General features: G+C 52.6%; 1 protein-coding gene and 2 long non-coding RNA genes across 3 annotated transcripts; 1 reads left to right on the top strand and 2 right to left on the bottom strand.

Annotated features, from left to right (window-relative positions):
• Positions 1-523: 523 nt before the first annotated feature.
• Positions 524-2066, top strand: LOC122487164. The gene is made up of 3 exons (XR_006298323.1): positions 524-858; positions 1304-1432; positions 1940-2066. It is a non-coding gene; the product is annotated as an uncharacterized LOC122487164 (long non-coding RNA).
• A 9343-nt stretch (positions 2067-11409) lies between these two features.
• On the bottom strand, positions 11410-17655 carry CLEC3B (C-type lectin domain family 3 member B). The gene is made up of 3 exons (XM_043587208.1): positions 17440-17655; positions 14036-14134; positions 11410-11914 (listed from the first exon to the last, which is right to left on the bottom strand). Exons 1-3 carry the CDS (start codon positions 17546-17548, stop codon positions 11514-11516), a joined length of 609 nt encoding a protein of 202 aa, XP_043443143.1. The 5' UTR covers positions 17549-17655; the 3' UTR covers positions 11410-11513.
• A 2029-nt stretch (positions 17656-19684) lies between these two features.
• Positions 19685-21648, bottom strand: LOC122487162. The gene is made up of 2 exons (XR_006298322.1): positions 20677-21648; positions 19685-20169 (listed from the first exon to the last, which is right to left on the bottom strand). It is a non-coding gene; the product is annotated as an uncharacterized LOC122487162 (long non-coding RNA).
• Positions 21649-26342: the final 4694 nt, after the last annotated feature.

The raw sequence follows: 26342 nt of genomic DNA, 5'->3' as shown, positions 1-26342 counted from the left end.
TTGAAATGTATGCCCAAACCAGCTACTGTCCCTGCTCTCCAACCTGCCTCCCACTTCCAAGCCACGATTTTAAACTATGTTTAAAACGGACCATGGTGCAAAATACGCCTGGGCCTCACAGGTTCAGCGGGTGAGAAAGACCCTTGAGGCCTGGAGGAGGAGACCCCGTGGGCGATGCCTAAGAAAGGGGCGGGGCCCGAGGCCAAGGCGGACTGAGGGCGTGGTGGACGTGGTGGGGGCGTGGCGTCTACGAGGACTTGCTGGGCGTGGCAGGGTGAGGTGGGCGGGGCTGCGGGCGTGGGGCGTGGCTGGAGGACGCGGCGGTGACTTGCTGGGGCGTGGCGGGGCGTGGTAAGGTGGGGTGGGCGGGGCTGTGGGTGTGGGACAGGGGCGTGGCGGACGTGGCGGGGCGTGACGTCGGTAGGGACTTGTAGGGAGGGCGTGGGTGTAGGGGAGAAGCTGGGCAGGGCCGGGCGGGGCCGGAGCTGGGCCGGGCGAGGGGGGCGGGGCCGGAGCTAGGCGGGGCTGGAAGGGGCGGGGCCCCGCGGCCTTTGGCTGGATCTCACCCGGCGGTTGGCGCCGTTAGTCTCGCGGAGTCGAGCCTGTCGGTGTTCCTTGTTCTGAACGCCCGCCCTATCGCCATACAGTGGATAAACCGCTCTCTGGTTAGGGTGGGACAGACTGCAAGGAGGCCCCGCCTGGCCCGGCCTCCGGGTAGAGGGCACTGCTCAGGGCGCAGAAACCTGTTGAAGCCACGGCAGCAAGCCTGTGAGGAAACTGCTAGGACCCCCAGGCGAGGATGTAGGCAGGTGGAGAACGAGCCGGTTCATCCATGAAACTGTCCCAAGGGCTTACCGAGTGAGTTTCTTCTGGTGAACGTTTTCACCGCTGAAGGCAGAAGAGGTTTGCCCTAGAAGACACCCATCTTGGTTTGGGCCCACGTTTTTTTGGGGGGGGGAGCATGCATCTATCTCCCCACCTGGGGCCCCACAGCCCTCCCTCAGTGAAAGAAAGCAGGCAGCTCGAGAGGGTGGCAGTGTGCAGGGGTTGGCGAGGCTTGGAGGCCCCGACCCCAGGCCCTGGGCAGCCTGCACACCGCCCGCCGTCCCGGCCCGCGCCCCGGCCCACCGGGCCGGGTGGGACGCGCGGAACCCCTTCCAGGCACCCTTCTTTTCCTCGTCTGGGCCCTCCCAGGACGCTTTGTTTTCCAAACTGGAGCACTCTGCAGCCTCTACACTCCTTATTTGGCCTCTGAAGTCTCTGGAAGCCACCCTCATTATCGATCTATCGTTTCTCCTGACAGGCCTGTGCACTTCTAAATTGCACAGCGAACCCGAGGTGGAGACTTGGGGAGAGTACCATACAAGCTGCCAGGAGGCTGGGACCTGGCGCCTGCTCTGGAGTCTAGCTTCCTTCTGAAATACCCAGGAAGGTCATAAGGGGATCCCGTGCCCATCCGCGGCTCCTCCTTCAGCTCACACTCAGAGGTGGACTTTGAACCCCATTCCCCAGGCGTGGATGTCCCCCTCCTCTTCTCCCTGACCCTTCCCTTGGTGCCCATTTGCCCAATCTTGCCAGCCCCCCCCCCCACCACCACCATTTCTCTGGTGCGGTTCTCCGTGCCTCCCCAGATCCCTTCCTTTGGCTGAGGGAGACTTCCAAGGGCAGGGGGTTCCCAGTCGGGATGGACTTGGTCTCCCCTCTTCTCTGTCTCCTACAGTTCTATTTACAGCTTTTTCCCCAGATGTCCTTGGCTCTTCTCTCTCCCTAAGATGATCCTGCTTTCACCATCTCTTGGTTCACCTCCTCGTGTTCCCTGTACCTTCCGTCTTTCCCTCAACCTTCCGGCTCCTCCTAGCCGTGAACGAGCGGGTTTTGTGTGCCGGCCATTGGGCACAGCTTGTTGTCATCCTTGATGTGTTTAAAACTCACTCTGCAGGTCTGCGAAGGATAAATAGTTCTCCGCTTTTGTCTGAATTGTTCAAGTCCACGGAGCAACTCGTTAGAATCGGAGCCACAGTCAGGAGATCCAGCTAAACCTCGGCTGCTGTATGGGTGAAACCTCTTTTCTTTTCTTTTTTTTTTTTTTAATTTTTTTTTCAACGTTTATTTATTTTTGGGACAGAGAGAGACAGAGCATGAACGGGGGAGGCGCAGAGAGAGAGGGAGACACAGAATCGGAAACAGGCTCCAGGCTCCGAGCCATCAGCCCAGAGCCCGACGCGGGGCTCGAACTCACAGACCGCGAGACCGTGACCTGGGTGAAGTCAGAGGCTTAACCGACTGCGCCACCCAGGTGCCCCTGAAACCTCTTTTCTTGTCGTCGTCTTGCCTACAGTTCTTTTTCTCTCCTAGGATGGTTGTGGCACCTTGGAGACAGACCCAGGAGCCAAAGTCATAGAACAGGCCAGGGTCTGGCCACCTGTGGACCTCCTGTCCATGCCCATAACCAAAGACCACCAGGAACAAAGTTGGATTTACTGATTTGTTGCCGACGACGTACGGGTATAGCCGAAGAGTCCTGGGGCGTCTCAGTACGAAGGTGTCACAAGGGACTTATAACAGAACTTGTGTTAAAAACCGTAGGGGGGGGGTGGAGTTTCGAGGAAGCGGGGGTTCATTCTGGACTGCATGCTTTCAGGAAGCAAGATCCATTCTGTGATTGAGCATCTCAATTTTCATAGAGAAGCTGAGACAAAGGCAGAGCTAAAACTGCGGTTGGTAACCAGACAGCCATCGCTGGGGGGCGGGGGATGTTGGGTGGTTTTTGTGGTTAGCACAGTGGCCTTCATTTTGTCTGTGCTTGGACACAAGCGTGGAATAGTCCTGTTTGGTCAGGCCTTGTCTGATGGTGGCTACCCAAGAGACTGGCTCTGTTCAGGCCTAGCTGTGAGCACCTGGCTGATCAGAGCTAGCTGCCAGGGACTACTTTTCTCTTTCTCACCGCAAAGGCAAAGCCTTGACCTTCAAGGGCCAGCCGCCTGTCCATCCTAGTCTCCTATCTTCATGTTGGGATAAGGATCATCACACTGGAAAAGGAAGAGGGATGGACAAGAACAGGGAGGGGAGTTTCCTGGGGGTGGGGGTGAAATAGCAGCCTAGCTTAGGGTGTTCATGGCTCTGTGACTTGAACGGATCCAGGGTTCCCTTCCTCTATTGGAGGAAGCTCTGATAAAGAGGTGGGGGGAGGGCAGTAAATGGCCATTCTTAGTACAGATAATCCTCACTTAGAAACACGATCCATTTTCTTAGGAAACCTAGGTGGAGTGATCATATGTCCCAATTTTCTGGTACATTCCTGCTCTCAAGTGTTACAACTACTCGATTACTGTGGATATAGTTTTGCTACATATTTTATAGAATTCAGACTTTTTAGTGAAGGGAATCCATTACTTGTCTGACCCTATGAGGAGCAGACAGCAAAATGGAATTCGAAGTGCAAGAGATTTATTAGGGGGAACACCTGTGAGGGATCAAGGGTTTGAGGGAGCAGGAGCCGGCAGGGGGAGCCCTCTGCAGTTCGGCGTGGGGTGGGGGGGTGGGGGGGGAGGGGACGCTTGTGCGGGCTGACCCGGGAGAGAGGGACTGGGTAGGGAGAACCACGGGCCGCAGTGCACTTCTGAGAAAATCTTGGCCAAGCCGCTGGGGACTCCCTATGTTTACCTGCCTCATCAGAGGAGTCCCCTTATTTAGCGGGACAGTGTGGCCTCGATGCCCCTGTCCTGCTCAGTCATTGCCCAGAGGCAGCGAGGGAAAGACTGGCCTCCTGTCCCTGGGGGGCAGCAGCCGAGGCTGGGGCTCTCTTGTAGACATCTGGGCCACCCCTCCCCGGGGGCCATACATTTCTTCAGTGGACAGTTCGCTTATTTTGAGCCATTGAACCAGTTTAAGTGCCCCCAGAAGTGGGCACCAGGATGGGATTAGACATGCAAGAGATTTATTGAGGGGAATGGCCGGCAGGATGAAGGGGGGAAAGAGAAGAGAGGGAAAAAAACCCACAAAACCCTACACAAATGTGATACAACCTGTGTACTACTGGTGAAGAAATAAATTCACAGAAGAGGGTTGTTTTGTTCAACGTTTATTTATTTTTGGGACAGAGAGAGACAGAGCATGAACGGGGGAGGGGCAGAGAGAGAGGGAGACACAGAATCGGAAACAGGCTCCAGGCTCTGAGCCATCAGCCCAGAGCCTGACGCGGGGCTCGAACTCACGGACCGCGAGATCGTGACGACATGGCTGAAGTCGGACACTTAACCGACTGCGCCACCCAGGCGCCCCTAGGGTTGTTTGTTTTTTAAGCCTCTGTTAAGTCACGTGTGCTGAACTTTGGCGTGGGAAATACGGTTTCTTCATAAGCCATGGAATCTGATACCTCAAACAAGGTCTGCCTCAATTATTTTTTGCACGGCTCTTTTTTGTGAGGGCTTCTCAGGTATCTACGGCTCCCCAACTTCTCAGTGGGGGGCAGGGGGTGATTTTTGCCTTCCCCCAGGGGACATGTGGCAATGTCTGCAGACATTTGGGCTGTCACAGTGGAGTGGCTGGTGGGCAGATGTCAGGGAGCTGCTTAAACATCCTGCCGTCTGCACACAACAGCGCCTGTATAGCAAAGGCTCATCTGGCCTCAAATGTCAGTACCGAAGGTGAAGAACTCTTCCTTGCCGACCCTCTTTACCCTCTCGCAAAGAAACTAGCCACGTGGGCCTAGTGGGGAGACCTCCAGAGCCTGGGACCTCCTGGATAGAGATGCAGCCCCGAATCAGCTCAGAGCAATGGAGCTGCAGGCAGCAAAAGACCTAACACAAGACGGTGGGAGAGAGACCCAGCATCCTGCAGAAGGCTAGACTGCTTTTCTATTTAAATAGCAACTTTTTGTTTAATGAATGCCGCAGACCACCCCCCCCAATAGATTTCCAAAGCTGTAACTAAAACGCATGAAATGCCTTATGTAAGTTAACAGCAACTCATGTCAGAGAGTAAAATGCTTGCAAACCTGATCCACCACCCGCCGCCCCCCCCCCCCCAGCACTATGCTTTATATGCAGTAACCTCTGAGAGCTGTACCCACGCCTGCCTGCCCTGACATTCTGTCAGTTGTATTTTAGAAGGTAATTCGAAACTTTCCCAGCCTGTCTCGCTTAACATCTGCGTTTGGGGGACTCTCAACAGAAATGGTTCTTCTAAACACTGGCTGAAAAACACAGACTTTGCTTTTTCTCCTTCCCGTTGACCCTGAGTGTTTTCTGTTTTACGTCCCAGCCAATGTGACCAGCAGCCTCGAGGGAATTCCGGGACACATTGAAAAAAATGGAAACCTGGATTCCCAGATCTGTTCACTTCGTCCTTACTGAGGTGGTAGCACTGAGCACCAGAGGTGCAGGTGACTTCCTCCTTGGCTGCAGGGCATGGACATAAAAATAACAGCACATGTTCGATGTACTTACGCCCCTGTCCAGGCTCCACCCACCTCTCCCCTGTCCTGTGCCCCGGGAGTCTGAGCAGACCGCATTGCCTAGACCCAGTACTGTTAGCTGCTTTTCAGTGGGGTTCACCCAGTGAGCAAGAAGCACACTGTCAAGCTGGGAGGGTGGGCACAGGCAGGTGTTTGGCTGGTTCTCCCAGTCCCCCCTCTGTGCTCTGGGCTGCATTTCCTGGCTGTGGTTGTGTCCCCCTGCACAGAGCTCTCTTCCCATGTGCTCCTGCTCAGTGGTTCCCGGGAAGCACTATCTGGCCCCCAAGCCCCTTGCTTGATCCTTCTGCCCCACAGGGTGCTTCCTGCTGTGGCCAGGGAGCTTACTTGCTGAGAATGCCCGTATCTCTGTAAATACAGGAGTCCTCACGTCACCCAGTGGTCGTGGGACTGTAAAAATGCCCAAGCAAGCTGCAATTGTGCAAAACAACCTTCGTGATCAATGGAGTGAATTACGATCCACCTATCAAAAAGTTCGTGAACACATTAAAACCCTCTTGCTGCTGGTAAGAGAAAAGGCACAAATATTAAATACAACAGTTTGAATCACCCCCGGCACTGAGAAAGTATTTCCTCGGAAAAGTCTCGCCAGGAGGAATTTGAACAGTGCCTTGCATGTTTCTCCCCGCCGGCTAATCTTGCTATAGAGTGGGCATCTTTTCTGTGCCTCGGCAAATTGTCCTACTGCTTTCTAAGTTTGGATCAGCTTCCAGCATTTATCTTACAATTTTTTTTAATTAAGTTTATTTTGAGAGAGAGAGGGGTGGGGAGGGGCAGAGAGAAAGGAAGACAAAATCCCAAGCAGGCTCTGCACTGTCAGCATGTAACCTGACCCAGGGCTCGACCTCATGAAACCGTGCCATCAAGAGAGTCAGACGCTTAACCAACTGAACCACCCAGGTGCCCCTATCTTTCTTACTATTTAAAAAAAAAAATTTTTTAATCAATTTTGAGAGACAGAGCGCAAGCAGGGGTGGAGCAGAGAGAGGGAGACACAGAACCTGAAGCAGGCTCCAGGCTCTGAGCTGTCGGTTCGAACTCAAACGGGTGAGATCATGACCTGAGTTGAAGTTGGATGTCCAACGGACTGAGCCACCCCAGCGTCCCCATCTTGCTTACTGTTAAAGTCACAAAATACCCCCAAGAGTTCCCCTCACGTGAACTTTGCTGGCATCACTTCTTCAGGGACATCATCAGTTCTTCACTTTCTTACTTATGTATTACAAGTTGACCTTCCCTAAGATCCTCCAGCCCCATACGGAGTCTCCAAAGGCAGCGGGGTCACTCCTCCATCAGCTGTTTCTTCTCTAACCACGCCCCCTCCCCGGTCTATATTCAGATTTCTCTGCTGCATTATTAGGGTTCATTGCTGGGCTGCATTTTCATCTTCATTGGCCAGTTCCCTGTTTCAGGTCTCCGTCTTTGTACAATGTCCCCTGGGTTCATCAGTGGGAGACAGGAGGCAACACGACTGAATACTTTGCTGTCTGTCTGGAAAGAGGTGACATGATTGGTCACCGATCACACGGCGTACCTGCTGTTCACATAGTGATTTCCGGTCTGAAGAGCCAGCAGTCCAGCTACACCTTACGTTGAAGCTTGAGACAATTGCTCAGAGTGAATAACACACCAGTGGAATGGAGATTGGAACCATTTTGCTGTGGGACCGGCGTCATTTAAAATAATTGAAATTATCCATAATTGAAATTCATATCTGTCAGAACAGTGCAAAACGAGGGCCTCCCATAGGCCTTTCGTTACAATCCTTCTTACTGCCTGAGTTGGATTCGGCTTCCTGCTGGGACCGTAAGTGATACAGTGTGCAACGAACTCTCCAGGGGAGTGAAAGAGAAAGCTTCACAGACAGAATGCAGCCAGGGTCAGCCAAGGTATGCCCTGTGGCTTTTTTTTTTTTTTTTAAATTTTTTTTTTTCAACGTTTATTTATTTTTGGGACAGAGAGAGACAGAGCATGAACGGGGGAGGGGCAGAGAGAGAGGGAGACACAGAATCGGAAACAGGCTCCAGGCTCTGAGCCATCAGCCCAGAGCCCGACGCGGGGCTCGAACACCCGGACCGCGAGATCGTGACCTGGCTGAAGTCGGACGCTCAACCGACTGCGCCACCCAGGCGCCCCTGCCCTGTGGCTTTTGACCCCAGACGGGCAATCACCGATTCTACCACCCAGGTAAGGGCAGGCAGGAAGCACCTGGGGGTTACACCTTTCTTGGTCTGGGCTCTTCCGGAAGACGGCTGCCCTGGGAGACCACTGACCCCAAACTGAGGCTGAGATGGCTGTGCTTAGGAACTAGGAATTTGTTGAAATTCCTAGGGCTTGACCCAGATGCCCAACTAAAAACAAGTCGGAAGACCCACAGCAGCAAGTTTGGGGGAACAAGATGAACAAACCATTTCTTCTTCAAAATCACTTCATTTGGCCTCCTAGTTTCTAGTTCCCTCCCACGGTCAGGCTTTGGGTCTGCAATGGCTCCATACTACGACTCCAAACGGCTAGTGACCTACCATTTGCCCCTTCTTCCTTAAAGACATTTGATTTTATTTGGAGAGTGAAGGTACCTACCTAAAGGGTTGTACTTTTCCTCTTTTCTTGCAGATAGGCATTTGACAAAGTTCTGGCCTATGAAACATAAGGAAAAGAGAAGACTCCTTAAAGGGAGCTGACTGGAACTCTCTTGCCCATTCTCCATTGTCTTTCACTCGATGCCTGGAATGTGGGTAATAATGGCTGGCACTCCAGCCGCCATCATGGACCATGAGGTGACCCCAAAGACAGAAAGTAGACACTATAATGGTTGAATGGGAAAAATAAAGGGAACCTTGAATACCCTGTGACCTTAGAGATGCCATATCAGCACTGGACGATCTGCCTCCAGATTTCTGTCTTAAGGCCCTGTTATTTGGGATTTTTCATTATATGCAACGAAGTCTAATTCCAACTGGATAACCATGTCTACTTTCTAGTGAAATTAACTTATACTAACTCCTTCAAGTTGAGCCTCTGCATCCTGTCAAAATCAATATAAAACAGTAACCAGACTTCTTTTGGCCAATCCTGATTAGCGTGCATTAGGCTTAGAATGGTAGGAAATTCAGACCGAGGCAGACCAAAGAGGAAGATGTTCTGGGGCTGTTGGGCTTTTTCCAAAATCCTAACCTAATAGGTAGCTGGCTTCCCAAAGTGAGCAGTTCTCAACCGCTATTGTTTGGAATTGCCTGGAAAGCTTCAAATACTCCAGTGCTTGGGCCCACTCCCCGGAGATTTGGATTTAATTGGTCCGGTGTACAGCCTGGGCAGGCGGTTCTAATGTCTGGCCAGGGTTGAGAGCCACCGACCCAACCAATATTTCAAATTGTCCGTTTGTTCGGCATCCCCAAAGCTTCTTACACACCAGGCAGCACAGCATGAGGAAGAGAATAAAGGCTGATTGCACAAGAGGCCTCAATATCAGTTCCAGGAGAATATTAGGACACTTCTTTCCAGGAGAAGTTGAAGTCCTAAACCCCAAATTCCTATCCTTGCTTACATACACCTTGGAAGATTCTCCAAAGTTTGTACCTCTGAGCCGGGGCCAGGACTAGTGAGGTGAGTAAAGCACCGCGTGAAGCAGTCACCCGGGGTACAAAATTTAAGGAAGCACCCAAAACAAAACAAAACAAAACACAAAAACAACCTTAGTAATCATGATAACTCATATTTCAACGTGATACTCAAAATGAGTGCCAAACAGTCCACAACACAACAGTCCAAAAACACAGAGTGCCAAAAATTAAAATAAAAACAAGAAAGGGGCGCCTGAGTGGCTCAGTCAGTTACACATCAGACTTCAGCTCAGGTCACGGTCTCACCATGTGTGAGTTCGGGCCCCACGTGACGCAGAGCCGGCTTCAGATCCTCTGTCCCCCTCTCTCTCTGCCCCTCCTCTGCTCGCTCGCTCTCTCTCAAAAACAAAGTAAACTTAAAAAAAAAAAGATCCTGGGACAGGTGTACCCCAGTTTGCCATCCACTGGTCTCCCGTTTTTCCAAATGGAAGAGCATCTGTGGCCCTATTAGCGATGCACAACGATTCTCTTGGCCATACTGCCACCTGCTGCTGGAGGCGGGAAGTGCTGGCTGCCTGCCCAAGAGGCACCGGGGTGACACCTCTCCACTAGGACCCGTGCTCACACGCAGAGGCATGGTGCCCTCTTGCGGGCAGCCACCCGCGTCAGGAACTCTGAAAAAAACCCTGGTCACCTGCATCCTGCAGCTGAGTGGGGTAAAAAGAGCCCAAAACTCAGGGTTGCAAGGCCTAGATTTGTCTCAGCTTTGCATTTGAACAAATGGCATCAGCCTTCTGAGACTGTCTCTACAGCTGGATTGTATTACCTCTTCCCATAATTACTGAATTACACAAGAGGCTTTCCGTGTCAGTGCCCAGCAGATTGCCTGACATGAAGTACGCACACCGATCACTATAAGCTACCTCCCCCAGCCCACCCTCCTGCCATGCAGCAAATCAAACTGTTATCAATTCATTCCTGAAGGCAAGATACACTAAAAAACCGCCAGGGAGAAAAAGGTGGTGTGGACGTCCAGACTGTGGAATGATACCAGGACTGATGGGACAAGGAAGACTTCCCCTAGGGAGGTGTCCCCTAGGGAGGTCACACCAGGAGCTGGCCAGTAGCCTTTAGGGGGGAGGGGGGGGGTCACCGCACCAGTTTTCTATTGTTTTATTTCCAGAAGGTTCCAGTACATGGAGCAAACAAACATCACAGCGGTGGTGGAAAGGCCAAGGCCTTTGGAATCAGCCCTGGGTTAAATCCTGGCTCTGCCGTTTACTCGCTGGGTGACCCCAAGGGAAGTCACTTAACTTCCCTGAGCTTCAGCTTCCTTTTCTACAAAATGGGGATAATAGCACATCCCGTCCTGGGGGGATAAGATTAAATAAAGCAACATACTTAAAATTCCTGTACTCCGGTGGGCTCAGCAAGTGGTGGGTGTCATTGCTAGCCTGGAGCTTCCTGTAAGGAGTGGGAAGGAGGAGATACACCAGTCAGGCAGTATTGGCAAAAATCGGCCCCCAGGGTGTGCTGGGGGAGGACAGGAATGCAAATTATCTGTGGGGACCCTCCTCTCTCATCCCCCACCCCAACCCCTCAGCCCTCAGCAGGACTCAGATGTCAGGGCATCCCAGAAATGGATCCACAGCGGGAGGGATTGCAGGGGGTGGGGGTCTCCCCTTTTCTGGAGCTGGGGAGGGGATGCTGGATTCCGGCACGTGGAAGTGGAGTTTCCAGAAGGAAGCCTGGACATCGGAATCAGGGCAGTAAGCTAGACAGCGGCATTGCGCCAGCGTCAGTTTCCCGACTTTGATAACGGTGCTGTGCTTATGTAAGAAAATGCCCTTGTTCTCAGGAAGTAAATACCCGGAAGCATTTAGGGGTCAAGGGGAATCACGTCTGCACTTTACTGCCAAATGGTCCAGAAAAAGATAAAAGGATAAAGCAAATATGGGGAAATGTTAATTTTTGGAAGATGTGGAGGAGGGGGACCTGGGAATTCTTGCAACTTTTCACTAAGTAGGAAATCAAACGAGAAAATGTTACGCAAAGAAAAGAGGCAGTCGGGGGGGGATCGAAGTCTCCCCTCATTTTCCATCCTCCTGCAGAGAAACCCTTGGTGGTGTGAACCGTGTGAGTCCAGCTCACCTTCCCTCTCCTCTCCTCTCCCCCTCTGCCCCTCCCCTCGCCCCTCCTCCTTTCTCCTCCCTTCTTTATACTTTCCCCTCCCCCTCCTCCCCCTCCTCTACTCCCCTCCCATCCTCCCTTCTTCCCCTCGTCCCTCCTCCTTCCCTCCCACCCTCCTCCTCCCCTCCCCCCACCTCTCCGGAGCTCCTAGCCCGGTGGGCCCAACATAGACACAGCCACTCCGAGTCCAGAGGCACCGACTTTATTTGCACCACCGACCGGGGATCCGGGCTGGGCGCCCCGGTCCCCGCACCCCCCCCGCCCCCACCCCCGCCCCCACCCGCCGTTGGCTACACGATGGCGAACTGGCAGATGTAGGGCAGCTTGTCCCGGCAGCGCTTGTCGAACCACTTGCCGTTGGCCGCGCCGGACAGGGCGGCGCAGTTCTCGACCTTACCGCCGTCGGGCTGCGCCGTGATCTCCGTCTCCCAGTTCTTGTAGGCGATGCGGCCGCCGGTCATGTCCACCCAGGTGCCCTCGGCCGCCATGTCGTTGAGGCCCAGCCAGATCTCGGCCTCGGCGCCCACGCTCTGGCGCAGGTACTCGTAGAGGGCGTCGTTCTCCGAGCCCGTCTGCGGGGTGCCCAGCGTGCCCCCGCGTGAGATGCAGTCCTCGCTCGCCTCGTGGAAGGTCTTCGCCTGGGTGAAGGCCAGGAAGCACTTCATGTGCACCTTGGTGCCCTTCAGGCAGACTGCAGGGGGCAGAGATGGCCATCACCCAAGGTCTGCAGGTTCCCGAGCCCAAGGCTGACCTCCAGGGCCAGGCCCACTCTCCTGCGGTTCCCGCCCGGCCACCCCCATGGCCCTGGAGAGCCCCCAGGCCGGAAGGGGTGCCGTGATGGACACCGATGCAGAGCCCTCGTCCCCGTGCCAGAGGTGGTAAGGCTAGCCCTTCAGCGGCAGACAGCCCCTAGCTCAAGGTCAGGGCCCTTCCTGGGTGCCACCTCCAAGGCCTGGGGCACGCGGGAGTGTAAAGGCGGGGACATCTCTGCCCGAAGCGGGGGAATTCTGGAAGGCCCTGTCAGCTTGGGAGGCCGTGAACCTCCTAGGAATCAGCAGGCATGGGGTGGGGGCGGTGTTTGGACTGCCATATGTCAGAGACTTTGTGCCAGGAGGTCCCCACCACATTCTCACCTCAGGGGGCAAGTGGCACACGGGTTACACGGACTTTGTCCAAGCACAAAGCTTAGACATGAGAGAGAGAGAGACTTAGGGCCTGTTGTGCAATCTGCCCACGCACCTCCCACTGTACAGAGGAGGAATCGGACACCCAGAATGGCACTGTGCTCACTGGGAACATTCCCTCGGTGTTCCCGGATACTGCCACCAACAATGGCTGATCCAACCAACATCGGTTCCCAACTCCTCTCTCTCTTGTCTGCCTCGACTACGGAGGCTGGAAAAGCTTCCTTCTTGTAATGAAGCTACTGGTGGTCCTGCGATAGAGCTCTAATCAGCAAGATGGGAATAGAAGACGTCCATTCTCCTGGTAAATGGCTGGTCCATTCTTTCTCCATCTTGCCTCAAAATGCACTCACGATGCCTGGAATTGGAGCAGCCATCTTGGGGCCGTGAGGCAAAGCTTCTGAACAAAAACTCAACAGCTACCCTCTTTCAGACTCCCTTTTTGTTTAATCTACTATGAGGTGTTCTATTACTGCAAGCCAAAACATGGTAGACCCTTCCCTTTCTAGAACTCCCTGACCCCAGCTGCTATGTTAAGCTGGTTGAAGAAAATCATTTCCCTTCAGAAATTTAGTGAGTGCTGAGGGCGGGGGTGGCTCAGTCGGTTGGACATCTGACCTTGGCTCAGGTCAGGATCTCACAGTTTGTGGGTTCGAGCCCCGCGTTGGGCTCTGTGCTGACACCTCAGAGCCTGGAGCCTGCTTCAGATTCTGTGTCTCCCTCTCTCCCTGTCCTTCCCCACCCCCTTTCAAAAATAAAGAAACATTCAAAAAAATTTTTTTTAGAAATTTGCTGAGTGCTGATATGTGGCAGGCACTATGTTGGGCAAGTTGGTGGAAGAGATAAGGTCGTCAAATGCAAACATGGTCCCTGTGTCCCTGGGGCTTATCATCTAGCAGAGGAGGCAGACGTAAATCAACCAATGAATATATCATTACAAACTGCAGTAAATGTGATGAAGGAAAGAACATCATTTTGTGAGGATGATAACCGAGGAGACTAATTGAGACAAGGGACGAGAGAGTCCTGAGACAGTGATGCCAGAAGCACGTATTAGGTGGATCTTGGGAGAGCAATTCAAGCTGCCGGAACAGCATGGACAAAGGCCCTGTGGTCGAAGGAACAGAGCGTGACACTTCAGTGGGCCAGAAGGATGGCCAGTGTGGAGGCTGAAAGGAAAGATCTTGGTGGGAGGAAGTGTGCGCAAACCCGCCCAGTGAGAAGGATCTGGAGGTCTCCGAGGACGCAGGAGGGGAGGGGAGATCCAAGGCTCAGGAGTTGGATGCACCTCGGTCACCCTAAGTGAGAGGGTGGCTGTGAGCACAGGGAGGTTGGCAGATTTCCTAAGAAGGGACCAAGCTGATTCCCAGATGAGAACCTGAGAGGCAGCGGAGGTGGGTGGCAATGCACTTCCTGGGGGAGAGGTTTTGTCCTTTGAGAACATTCCCATTTGCACACACGTCCAGGGACATGCCCAAGAGGAAGCGGGCCGAGGAGGGGGTTCCCGAGCCCCTCGGTTCTTGGCCTACAGCCGGGGCCCCGGGTACTGGCCGCAGGCACACTGCTGGCTGCCGCCTGAGCCCTCCTCTGGCCCACACCTGCCCGGAGAGGCTGTCATCCACACTCACCTGTCTGCAGGGCCTGTTGTTCCTTCAGCAGGGCCACCTCCTGGGCCAGGTTGTCCAGCTGGCTCTTAAGCTCCTCAAACATCTTTGGGCTCACGACATCTAGGATGGAGACAATCACAGACGTGTGAGGAAGGCAGTTAAGGATGCGGGCCGGCAAGGAGCGAGTTGCTCAGTCTCTCCAAAGTCAGTTTCCTTATCTGCGAAATGGGATGCTAACGGCCCCCACCTCGGAAGACTCCGAAGAAGACTAGAGCCTAAGAGAAACAAAGGGTGTGAACAGTGCTTGCCTCTTAAATCAACCCTACTGACCCGGGGTAATGCGTCTCTCTTCTATCACCGCATCACAAACAGCAAACCGAAGCCAGGAGGAAGCAACTCGCCTAAGATCTCAGAGCCAGCAGCAGGCAGGGCTGGCCCGAACCCAGGTCCACCAGGCTCCAAGCTGGGCCTTCCCCGCCCTTGTGACAGCACACGAGCAGGTTCCTGACCTGAGCCATCCTGAGCACAAAGGCCCGTTGGGAGCTGGTTATGCGTGGGCCGGCAGGGGCAGGTGGGAAGTATCTTCGTGTGTGTGTGTGTGTGTGTGTGTGTAGGATGAAGGCTCTGTGGGTGGACCCTGGTCTTACTGAAATCCCAGGGTCTTCAGGAAAGGCTGCAGGGCTTGGGGTAGAGGGTGGGGAAGCGCTTCCATGGTCCATTTAGCTGTGTCTGCATAAAGTCCAAGGTCACGAGCGATGAGGTCAGAGCCTTTGTCCACCCATAAGAGGCTTTTGCAGGGGAATCGCAGGAAACAAATGTGAGCAAGAAACATACTTGTATGTGCAGAATTTAGTGATGTAACTTATTAAATATGGGGAAAATAACGCCCAGATGAGCAAGGCAATAAAAGGGAGGGTTTGAGGCCGGCAGACTAGCCTGGTGGGGTTATGTGTGCTTCCTGCTGGGCCTCGGCCGGTTCACTCGTTCCTGGGATCCTCAATCCTGGCGGCTCCTTGGAATCACTGGAGATTTGGGGAAGACACAGATGCCTCCCACCTCCTCCCTTCCCCGCCTGCATCCAGCATTTCCAGGGGTTGGGGCCCAGGCTCTGGACTGTAATGTATTCCCCCGCCCCCAGATGGCGCTGGTGCCCGAGTGAGAACCGCCAAGGTTTTTGCTCCGATTTGCACCTTAAGAGCAGGCTGGCGATCCTTTGTCAGGATGCTCAGCACGTGTCTTGGCCCCCGTGGAGAAGCATTCCGGAAGCATTTGCTGTGTATGTGGGCAATCGGGGGAAGGAAGAAAAACCAGGGTGAGTCAGAACACTGAAGCGGGGCTCAGGGAGAGGCGGGGGCTGTGGTCACTGTCAGCTGTTCTGCAGGCCTCCAGGGTCCAGGGCCTCCAGGGGCTGCCACGGAGACCACCTGGGGCCAGGGTTCGAGTGCGGCCAGCCCTGCCTGCTGCTGGCTCTGAGATCTTAGGCGAGTTGCCTCCTCCTGGCTTCGGTTTGCTGTTTGTGATGCGGTGCCATAGAAGAGAGATGCATTACCCCGGGTCGGTAGGGTTGATTTAAGAGGGCCAAGGCACCATCTGGTCTGACCTCCTTTCTCAAATGACAGAACACATGGTTCACGTGATTAAATAAATACTAAATCTTTGGTAGTTGAGAAATCAGCAACTCTTTCCACATGTAAAAATTCTATAATTTGCCTTTGGAACTGTGTGTCCTTTACAAAGATCTCTACGTGGCAGTTTTAGCCAAGGCTCATGGACACAACCATGCAGGGTATTGACTCTTCTCTTTTTATTGACAATTTTGTAGAAGGTGATATCTGCATATAACTTTTTAAAAACCCAAACCGTTCAACATATCACTCGCCTTTCCAACTGAGACTGCTGTCAGCTACCCGGTTTTTCTTCCCAGAGGTAATCGCTGTCACTAACTCTTGTGGAGCCTTCCAGAAAAATTCTACCCATATAAAAGTAAATGTGTACGTGTATATAAATCTGCTTTTCAAAATAAATGCCAGCAGGGTATCCATTCTGTTTTGAACTTTTAAAAAACAGTCTATTTATTTTGCGAGACAGAGAGAGAGTGCAGGGGAGGGGCAGAGAGAGAGGGAACGGGAAAATTCCAAGCAGGCTCTGCACTGTCAGCGCAGAGACTGACGCGGGGCTCGAACCCACAAACCGTGACATCATGACCTGAGCTGAAGTCAAGAGTCAGATGCTTAGGGCACCTGGATGACTCAGTTGGTTAAGTCTCCAACTTCAGCTCAGGTCATGGTCTCTCGGTTCATGAGTTCAAACCCCAAGTTGGGCTCTGTGCTGATAGCTCGGAGCCTGGAGCCTGCTTCGGATTCTGTGTCTCCCTCTCTCTCTGCCCCTCCCTCCCGCTCTCTCTCTCTCTCTCTCTCTCTCAAATATAAATAAATGAAAAAAAAAAAGAGTCAAATGCTTCGCCAACTGAGCCACAGCCCTGTGGGTCTCCACTGTCCCAAGGCACCTTTCCACACTCCACCAGTCCCTGGCCAATGGTCAGCTGTCGTTTACAGAGGAGGCTCAGAGAGGGGCCGGAATGTGGCCCACGCCCCCTTGCCTTGCCTTTTCCATGCTCTTGGCTCCAGCCTGTCTGTTTCTCTGCCTAAATCCACAATCTCATCCCCTGGAACTCTCTCTCTCTCGGAGCCTCTGAGCCCTATGGGGGTGACAGCCCGGTTCATTGCCATGGCATTTCACAAATGTTGTCTCAACACAGCCTGGGGTGACCTCACCACAGGCAGGGCTCCAAGGGCAGGCCGTGCAGCAGCCAAGGCGACCCAAAGATACCCCAAACCCAGAGGCAACAGAAGGAACACGAACCCGTTTCTGGTGTCCTCGTTGGGGGTTGCACACATTTTTATTTCCTCAAGGCTGTGAGATGCACTATCACACAGAGAATTAACTTGGTCCTTTTATTCCCCCCCACCCCCGCACCTAAAGTATATCCCACGCGCCAGGCACTGGGCTCAGCACTTGCATGTTTGGGATCATGAAATCCTAACCAGAAGCCTTTCAGCAAATGCCACGCTCCCCATCTTAGAGCTGAGTGACCGCAGTTTTGGAGATCACAAAGTAGAGCCCACTGGCGCTGCCAGACCAAAGGTTTGATTTCTTCAACGAATTTGGGGTGGGGGTGGGGAGTGGGTGTCAGTTTAGGTGATCTGGAAGGTTCTTTCCCAGTCTGAGGGGTCAACGATGCTTACGATGCTGACGACCGCCCCCGGTATTGGAGAAGTCTCCCCGGGCTCCAAGCGTACCTCACTAAGGTTCCCGGGACTTATGAAGAAGGAAAATGAAGGTGGGGAGGAAAGCAGGAAGAGCAGAAAAGGACAGCGTGACCGGCTCCCTGGAAGATGGGGGAGGCGCCCTGTCCCCCTCCTTACCTTTCCTGACGTTTGCAGCCTTCTTGACCTTGGGGGTTGGCGGCTCGGTGGTGACCTGGGTCAGGAGGGAGAAGAGGCAGAGGAGCAGGTAGGCCCCCCACAGCTCCATGCTGCTGCACTGGCCTGGGTCGGAGAGCAGTGGCGGCCGCGGCCCAGCCCGCACGTCTTAAGGCAGCGGCCACAGGGACTTCTGTCCAGGAAACCCTCCCAGACTTGGCTGCGGGCGTGCCAAGAAAAAAAAAGAAAAAAGCCTGCAAAAAAGGAAGGCCTGGGAGAGCCGCGCTGCCCAGGGAACACCCACCCGGCATCCTGGCCCTGCCTTCTAAAACAGAATCCCTATTTTCTAGGATCCTGAAAAAGACACGATACTTGTCAGAGCTCACATCTGCGGAGCAGTTACCTTGGGCAAGTGCAGGGTCGCGTGCTCCCCTGGCATTAGCTCATGGAGGTCTCGTACTGGCAACACGAGGGAGGTACTGTCATCTCCCCAGTTTCTAGTTGAGGAAACTGAGGCCCAGAGAGGTGAAGGAATCTGCCCCAGCTACGCAGGGTCAGTGCCGGTGTTTGAACCCAAATGGGGGGGACTCCAAAACTTACCAGTTCTGGAGGCCTCTTTCCAGCGTGGCCTGGGGCTGAGTGCCTGATTGCGTAGAATGTTTGTTATGATCGGGGCGCCTGGACGGCTCAGTCAGTTAAGCATCCGACTCTTGGCGATGGCTCAGGTCACGATCTCGTGGTTCGTGGGACTGAGCCCCGCATCGGGCTCTGCACTGCTGGTGGGGGGCCTGCTTGAGATTCTTTCTCTCCCTCTGTCTCTGCCCCTACCCCACTCGTGTGTTCTCTCTCCCTCAAAATAAATAAATAAACTTAAAAAAAAAAAAAAAGCATTCAACTCTTGATTTCGGCTCAGGTCGTGAGTTCAAGCCCCGAGTCGGGCCCTGGGCTGACAGTGCAGAGCCTGCTTGGGATTCTCTCTCTCTCTCGCTTTCTCTGCCCTTCCCCAACCCCCTTGCAAAATAAATAAATAAACTTAAAAAAAAAAAAAAGAATGTTTGTTGTGATTATTTTGCAGTTCTGTCCCTAGACGCTTGGTGCGTTTTTGGTTAAGAATATAAGGAAGTCCTCTCCCTTCTTCACATTCTGTTTCTTGACCATCCCGTCCTGAAGCAGAGGTGGCCCCAGGGGGAGAGTGGAAGGTGTGCTGCCCCAGAGAGGGAGCGGGGAGAAAAGAATATCCTGGCCCTGCAGGGTGCAGAGGGGCATGGGGGATGGGAGCAGAGGCCCTGCAGGGAGTCCAAGCCAGGGGAGGAGGGGATCCTGCACAGGAGGTGGGGGTGGCAGGGATTGAGAGGTAGGGTACATACAGGGGCACCCGTCGAATAAGCACATCTATCAAAGACAACGGGAACCAGGTTTCTCATGATCAGAGAAGTACAACTATGGAGACAGAGACAACGAGAATGAATTGTATGGTATAGGATGAAAATCAAAGCTATGGATGTGTCAGGGTGGACTTCAACATGTAAAGACGAACCCATACATTTAACAGAAGGGTTTTGTTTTTTTTATTTTTTTAATGTTTATTTATTTTTGACGGAGGGAGAGACAGAGAGACAGAGAGACAGAGCATGAGTGGGGGAGGGGCAGACAGAGAGGGAGACATAGACTCCGAAGCAGGCTCCAGGCTCCGAGCTGTCAACACAGAGCCCGACATGGGGCTCGGACCCACAAACTGCGAGATCATGACCTGAGCCAAACTTAGCTGCTGAGCCGACTGGGCTACCCAGGTGCCCCACATTTTCTTAAGATACCTTTCCTTGTTGACGCTGAGGTCTTTAATCCATCTGGGTCTTTAACCCGTACGTTTAGGTGGAAATGCGCACATCTGTTCCCTAGCCATCCCTGGAGGGCCGTGGAGCAGGGACCCCTCCTCCAAGGCCTCGAGCCCTCCTAGCCTCCAAGTACTGGCTTCAAAACACAGCTTCCCACAAAAAGCCACCAGAGCACCTGGGAGACAGGCCTGATTCCAGGGCTGGGGCAGGGAAAATCGAAAAGGAGCCCAGAACAACTTGTTTGGCCAGATAGCAGGAAAGTGCTTAAGGAATGATGGGAACGTGCCAGCAGCACAGGGAGCCAGCTCGGGGGAGCTTCCGGGGGGCCGAAAGTCAGCAAAAGAGCCATAGCAACACGGAGTAGGAGAGCTGAGCACGCACAGACGTAAATAAGCAAATGAATCCACTGCAAATCTGATGAAGAACGGGCTCTATTCATAGACTCAAATTACTTGGCCACAAAATACTTATCGCTTACCAAGAGAAAAAGAGAAAGCGCACGGGGAAGGAGCCTGGCCGCCACCAACCTTCGTCAAGTGAGCAGAGTAAAAGCATCAGGGATCGAGGGACAGACGGAAAGCACGCAGACCCCCACCCCCACCCCCATGTCCAGGAGATTCCTGCCAAAGAAACATCACACGGACCCAACTGAGCGGCCTTCTGCAAAACTGTGCTCTTTAAAACTGGCCAGACTGTGATTGAGGAACCGTCTCGGACTGAAGGAGACTGAAGGCACAGAACAGCAGACGCAGCCTGGGATTCTGGCCCCTTCCGCTCGCAAGGGTGCCACCGAACCAGTCAGAGAAACCCGAGCGGCACGTGGCTGTGACGTGTCCCTGCTGCTGTCCCGAATTGGATGGTGCGCTGTGATTCCGTAGGACGGATTCAGTGGCCTTGCCTGGAGGAGACACACACTGTCGGATGAAGCCAGTGATGGGGCATCGGGCTGACAACTTACAAACGACTAAGGGGGCAAATGGTCTTCATGCTGGAATTGACGATTTTCTGTGAGCTTAAGATTGTTCAAAAAGAAAACACAGTACTATGTAATTTGGGCTTTTCTTCCAGGGAGTCTGCCTTAACCCCATCAGATTTTGGCAGGGACTTGTCTGCGGCAGGGCGGGGCTGGCCCCAGGCACTGTGGTGGCCCAGGGCGGGAGCCGGGGGCAGGCAGCAAGCACTGCGGGACCCTTTGGCGACACCGTGCTCCACATCTCCTGTGCTCAGGGCGGGAGAGGATTTTAGAGGTGCAGCTGGGCCCTCGGGGAGACAAGTTGGGGCCACGGAGCACCCAGTCCAAAAGGGAGCCTTGCTGCCTGGAACTCTGGGTGGGTAGCACCTGGCAAAAGAAAACGGCCGATCTTTTTTTCTCTTACTAACTCCTTTGCTGTCCTGGTTTTCTCACCTTGGTTCTTCGGCAGCAGGGAAATGGAAGGAGTTTGTTCCAAACACGGGGCAGCCAGAGGTACCACGTTCACCATGAGCTTGGCTGTAGAGGCCTTGCCCTAGGTATACTGGGGAGGGGGCCCCAGAAAAGCTCTGCCGTGGCAATTCAGAAAACTGGAGCCCCTTGCTCCGTGTCTTGTCACGCAGGAGCCACACAGGAGCCACGCTGTGCCAGGACACGGCTGGAACTGTTAGCGTCCCATTAGTCCCTCATTCCCTCCGTGATGCGCCTGGGCATCGGGGGTTCAATATGAGGGGCCCGCTGTGCCATTGGGACTGAGGGACTACGCTGGGGTCTCCCAGGGCACCTAACGGGGTGGGGCGCGGGGGTGGGAAGGAAGGCAGCCCCCAGCTGAGGGGGGGGGGACCACGGAGGGAAGGGGAGGGGACAGGAGGAAGAAATGTGGACAGCGCTCCTGGTGGACAGAACCCTGCACATTCTCCATCCTGAACACTAATGGGGGTGGGGATGGGGAAGGAATAAAGCCGCAGATGTAGACAGGGCAGACCTCAAAGCGCTGCTCGAGCCAACCTTAAACTTTGGACACAGACCGGGGCCCGGGGAGGTAGCAGGGACACATTCAGCCTCTGTCCAGCTTTAGTGCCCCCAAGCGAGGCTAATGGGGGAGTGTGACTGTCTCCTATGTAACCTGACAGGTGAACTCTCTGTTCTCCAGAAAGGAGGCTTGCTTAGAGAGTTTTCTAGTAAGTGGTGAGCAGTGTGTTTTTTTTCACCCTGCAGCTTTTCATCGGTGTGTGTGCATGTGTGTGTGCAATACACGGAGCCCCTCTGCAAGCAACTGGGAGTCAGTGTGCTGTTAAAATGACTTATGGAGGGGCGCCTGGGTGGCTCAGTCGGTTAAGCATCCAACTCTTGGTTTTGGCTCAGGTCATGATCTCATGGTTGGTGAGTTTGAGCCCCGCATCAGGCTCTGCCCTGACAGTGTGGAGCCTGCTGGGGATTCTCTCTCTCCCTCTCTCTCTGCCCCTCCCCTGCTCATTCTCTCTCTCTCTAAACTTTTAAAAAGTTAAATCAAGTAAAATGACTTACATAACATCACGACAGGGAAGGTGTCTTTTGCCTTGGGGTCTCCCCAGGTGTAGGCTTGGCATGTCTCCCAAGGAGGGTCTACGCAGCCCTGGAGATGCACCCACAGCCCTAAGAGAAGACAAGTTCATCGCACACTTAAAATTGTTTTTAATGTCTATTTATTTTTGAGAAAGAGAATGGGAGCCGGGTAGGGGCAGAGAGAGAGGGAGACACGGAATTCGAAACAGGCTCTAGGCTCTGAGCTGGCGGCACAGAGCCTGATGGCAGGGCTTCAACTCACAGACCGTGAGATCATGACGTGAGCTGAAATCAGGAGTCAGCTGCTCAACCGCCTGAGCCACCCAGGCACCCCATCAGAATGATGCTTTAAAAGGGAGTCCCGTCTTGTGAACAGCATTTGCCGTGCATGGTTGTGTGTTAGAAGGGCGATATCGTTAACGGCAAACATTTAAGATACATCACTATTTTGGTAAACCTATTTTGACATTTCATCATTTTTTAATTGCTTCGGTGGGCCTCAGAAAATACAAGCGGCCCACTGTCTCTCAGCCTCTGAGTTAAAAAGCAGGTTGGAAGATGCAGTCTGGTGTCTTAATGAGGGATGCCCCTTTCCATTGACCCTCTCAGACTCCCTGGACTCGCTTAAAGCCCTCCTGGGACGGGCAGCTCACTACTCTGCAAAGCAGCTCGTCCATCATCAGAGTCTCGGCTTGTTGTGAAGTTCCCCTGCAGTGAGACAGGGGAGCAATCCCGGGAGAGGCCAGCAAATACCTACAACTGGCCATTGTGACCCTTCTCGGTGTTTTTTTTTCCTTTTGCTCCCATCTTCCTCTACAATATGGTTCCTGGACCTTTTTTAACCTTCTGGAAAATCACCTTTCGACAGAATTCTTATTGTTACTTGTTTTCATTATGGTTCAGCTCCCAGAATACATGTTCTCGAGGGGCCTGCCTGTGGTCAGAATGGTCACGGTTCAAAAAGACACGGACTCATGGGCTCTCTGCAGCAACCGTGCCTCATTTGTTGCCAATGTCGAGCTCACAGCCGTTAAAATATCCGGCTCCCCTTGTCCACCGCCCACTGTCCCTGGCCAGTGAGGCCCACCATTGTGGTCACCTGTGATGGACTCTCGGACAGCCCTGGTGGAATTGATGGATTCGATTCTCCCAGAATGAAAGACCTCCTCTGCTGGCCCTGGCTGTGAGGCCTCGGCCAGCCGGAAGAGCAAGTCGGGGATGGTTTCAGCCAGGAGAGTCGTGCTAATGTTCACGAGTGTCTGCCTCCCTCCCCTGGGGCATGTCCATGCACTAACACATGGCCTTCAGGGTCTAATCTTTTCGTGCCAATTTCCCTGAACAAAGAATGATCTTGATAACAAAGCCCAGAGGCAGAAAAACCAGGAAAGCTCTAAAGGGCATATTTTTGTTTTTAAGTAAGGTTTTTTGGTTTTTGGTTTTTTTCCATCTCCAAAGCTGTTGGAAGTCTGAGTTATATAAAATGAACCCTGGCCACCCCACCCATGTCAGCCCAAACACCACGAAAACTTCTGGCCCAACATGGAGCCATCCCCCACCCCCTACCCTCGTCCTGCACAGCTGTTTCCTTTTAGTTTCGCTGGCCCTGTATCAACAGAAACGTGGCCCGCCTGTGGAGGCAGAGAACTTTCCAGACTCTCTTCAAAGGTAAGAGCATGAAGGGTACACACCTCCAAAAATATCGCAAAGGCAGTCTCAGCCCTTCGTCAAAACCAAAGACAAATGGCTTATAACCTTGGCCTCCAGGACCCTCTCATCAGGACAGTCATTTGTTCCTTTTCAAACCTGGTTGGCCTGGTGCTGTCATGCATTCAACCAGTATTGCCAGGCCCTGGGGCACACAACACTGGGAGAGGCGATACACCACCTAGCCAAGTCCTTGGCTCTTAGGGGGCTCACGTTCCTTGGTTGTCTTGTCTCTAAGGTCAACAATGCCCCAATGAAGAGAGCACTGGCGTCCTGGATTTCAAACCCAGCTCAGACATCTGGCACTTGGATCCTTTGGGGCAAGTTATTCAAGACCCAGATTCCTCGTCCATAAAATGGGACAATAATCTCTCTCCCACCTACACATGGGATCCTTGCAAGGACACACGCAGACCCCAGGTGTGAGGCAGGCTGGCGACTTGCAAAGGTGTGGGAAGAGGAGGACTGGTCTGAGAAGGCACATGGTCCTCGGGGCTCAATGGCATCTGTCCCTCCCTTTATTCTGTCCAGTCCAGGGGCAAGACAGTAAATCATCTGATTTGTAAATTTGCGAAGGATCAACTAGGCATGCTCAGCCCAGTTATAATCTTGGCTATAAAAGCATACACAAGAAGAAACAGAAAACCTGATTAGCTCTATAGGATACAACAGATTTCAATCTACCTTACTAAAAGTCCCTGCCTCCCCAGATAGCCTAAGAATTCAACAAATGTAAACCCGGCTGTGTTATCAGGGATCATGAGGTTTCCAAATCAGCACCCTAGCCCTGCATAATCTTGCCAGGTTTTGCTGGTTTCTCCCACCCGCCTCCCATTAGGATCCTTCTGTGTACACCAAATCTGATCCTTAGTGCATGGGCAGAACCTGCAAATATCCCCAGGGAAGAAAATGGCTGATGATGGCCTGATCGCTTCTGATCTCTCCCTTCTCTGGAATTAAAAACAAACAAACAAACAAACTTTTGGTTTCATTGGTTTTCTCTATTGATTTCCTGTTTTCAATTCCACGGATTTCTGCTCTCATTCTTGTTATTTCTCTTCTTCTGCTAACTTTGGGCTTAATCTGCTTTTCTTTTTCTGAGATGGAAGCTTAGGATCTTTCTTCTTTTCTAATGATATGCATTCAATTGCTATAACTTTCCCTCTAAGCCCTGCTTTAGCTGCATCCCACAAGTTTTGATAAGTTGTGCTTACATCTTCATTTGGTTCAAAATATTGTTTTAATTTCACTTGAGATTTCTTCTTTGGCCCATGTGTTACTTAGAAGTGTGTTGTTTAATCTCCCGAGTATTTGGGGACTTCCCAGTTATCTTTCTGTAATTGATTTCTCGTTTAATTGCGTTGTGGTCTGACAGCAGAACGTTGTGTGACTTCTATGCTTTTACATTTGTTAAGGTGTGTGTTATGGCCCAGAATGTGGTCTATCTTGGCGAATGTTCCATGCGGGCTTGGGAAAAATGTATATTCAGCTGTTGATGAAGTAGTCTATACAGGTTCTTTATACCCAGTTGACTGAAGGATTTGTGGTTTGGTGTCTGACATTAATTTGGAAGAAATCTTCGGTCATTACTGTCTCAAATATTTCTACTGTTCCTTTCCCTCTTTTTCTGGTATTTCCATCGTGCCTATCTTACACCTTTTATCATTGTCCTACATCCCTTGATATTCCATTCTGTTTCTCAAGTATTTGTTCTCTTTGCTCTTCATTTTGGGAAGTTTCTATTGATATATCCTCAGGCTCACAGATTCTTTCCTCTACCATGTCCAGCCTGCAGATAAACCTGTAAGGCATTCTTCATTTCTGTTACAGCATTTTTATCCCTAGCAATTCTTTTTGGTTCTTTCTTAGGATTTCCAGCTCTGTGCTTACATTTCCCATCTGTTCTTGCATGCTGTCTACTTTATCCATTAGATCCCTTACATATTAATCATGGTTGTTTTAAATCCCCAGTCTGTTAATTCCAATATCCCTGCCAAGTCTGGTTCTGGTGCCTGCTCTTTTTGTCCAAAGTGTGTTTTTTGCTTTTTAGCATGCCTCATACTTTTCACTTCATGGACAAACACAATGTCCTGGGTAAAAAGGAACTGCCATAAATAGGCTGATGAGGGGAAGTGATCTGTGGTGTGACCAGGTCTCTTAGTGTGCCTCTCCTCCTGGACTGTGAACTTCACGCTGCTTCTCAGCTACCTGACTCTGACTAGCCCCCTCACACACATACACCCCTAGGTGAGACAGGATGGCTAGAGGGGGCTTGAGTGGGGTATTTCCCTTCTTTCACATCAGTTAGGCTCTGGTTAAATAGTTTCTCCTGAGGGCAGGCCTTGTTAAGCACAGAATGCTCCGAAGTGCCTGGGTGGCTCAGTTGGTGGAGCGTCCGACTTCGGCTCAGGTCATGATCTCGTGGTTTGTGGGTCTGAGCCCTGTGTCTGGCTCTGTGCTGACAGCCTGGATCCTGCTTCGGATTCTGTGTCTCCCTCTCTCTCTGCCCCTCCCCAGCTCACACTCTGTCTCTCTCTCAAAAATAAATAAACATTAAAAAAGAATGGAGTGCTCTGGTATATTTACAAATGGCCCTCCCCTCCCTCTCTCCCTTCCCACCTGCTAAAAGCAGGAGAGAATTTTTCTCTGAAATTCACTGTGAGAAGCAGGTTGAGCTCCTGGAGATAAAATTCACAAAAGTGGAGGGGGTAGGGAGGCTTGATGACTGGATCCCTCTGGAGTTTTTAACTCTCAGAGCTGTCCACACTGAGCCTCCAGCAATCTACCAGTTATAATGCAGGTTTCCCTCCCCTGGGCCGGTTCCCTTATTGGTTTCCAGGAAGTTGTGGCTC

The sequence above is a fragment of the Prionailurus bengalensis genome, chromosome A2 (assembly GCF_016509475.1).
Source record: "Prionailurus bengalensis isolate Pbe53 chromosome A2, Fcat_Pben_1.1_paternal_pri, whole genome shotgun sequence".
Classification (NCBI taxonomy): Eukaryota; Metazoa; Chordata; class Mammalia; order Carnivora; family Felidae; genus Prionailurus; species Prionailurus bengalensis.
The sequence above is the reverse complement of the archived record's forward strand: the minus strand, read 5'-3'. Positions and strand labels throughout refer to the sequence as shown.

Coding starts and splice junctions, on each gene's coding strand:
- CLEC3B (XM_043587208.1), bottom strand. CDS start 17,548: ATGGAGCTGTGGGGGGCCTACCTGCTCCTCTGCCTCTTCTCCCTCCTG. Junction 14,135..17,439: donor GGCTGCAAACGTCAGGAAAG/GTAAGGAGGGGG, acceptor TCTCCATCCTAG/ATGTCGTGAGCCCAAAGATG. Junction 11,915..14,035: donor ACAACAGGCCCTGCAGACAG/GTGAGTGTGGAT, acceptor TGCCCCCTGCAG/TCTGCCTGAAGGGCACCAAG.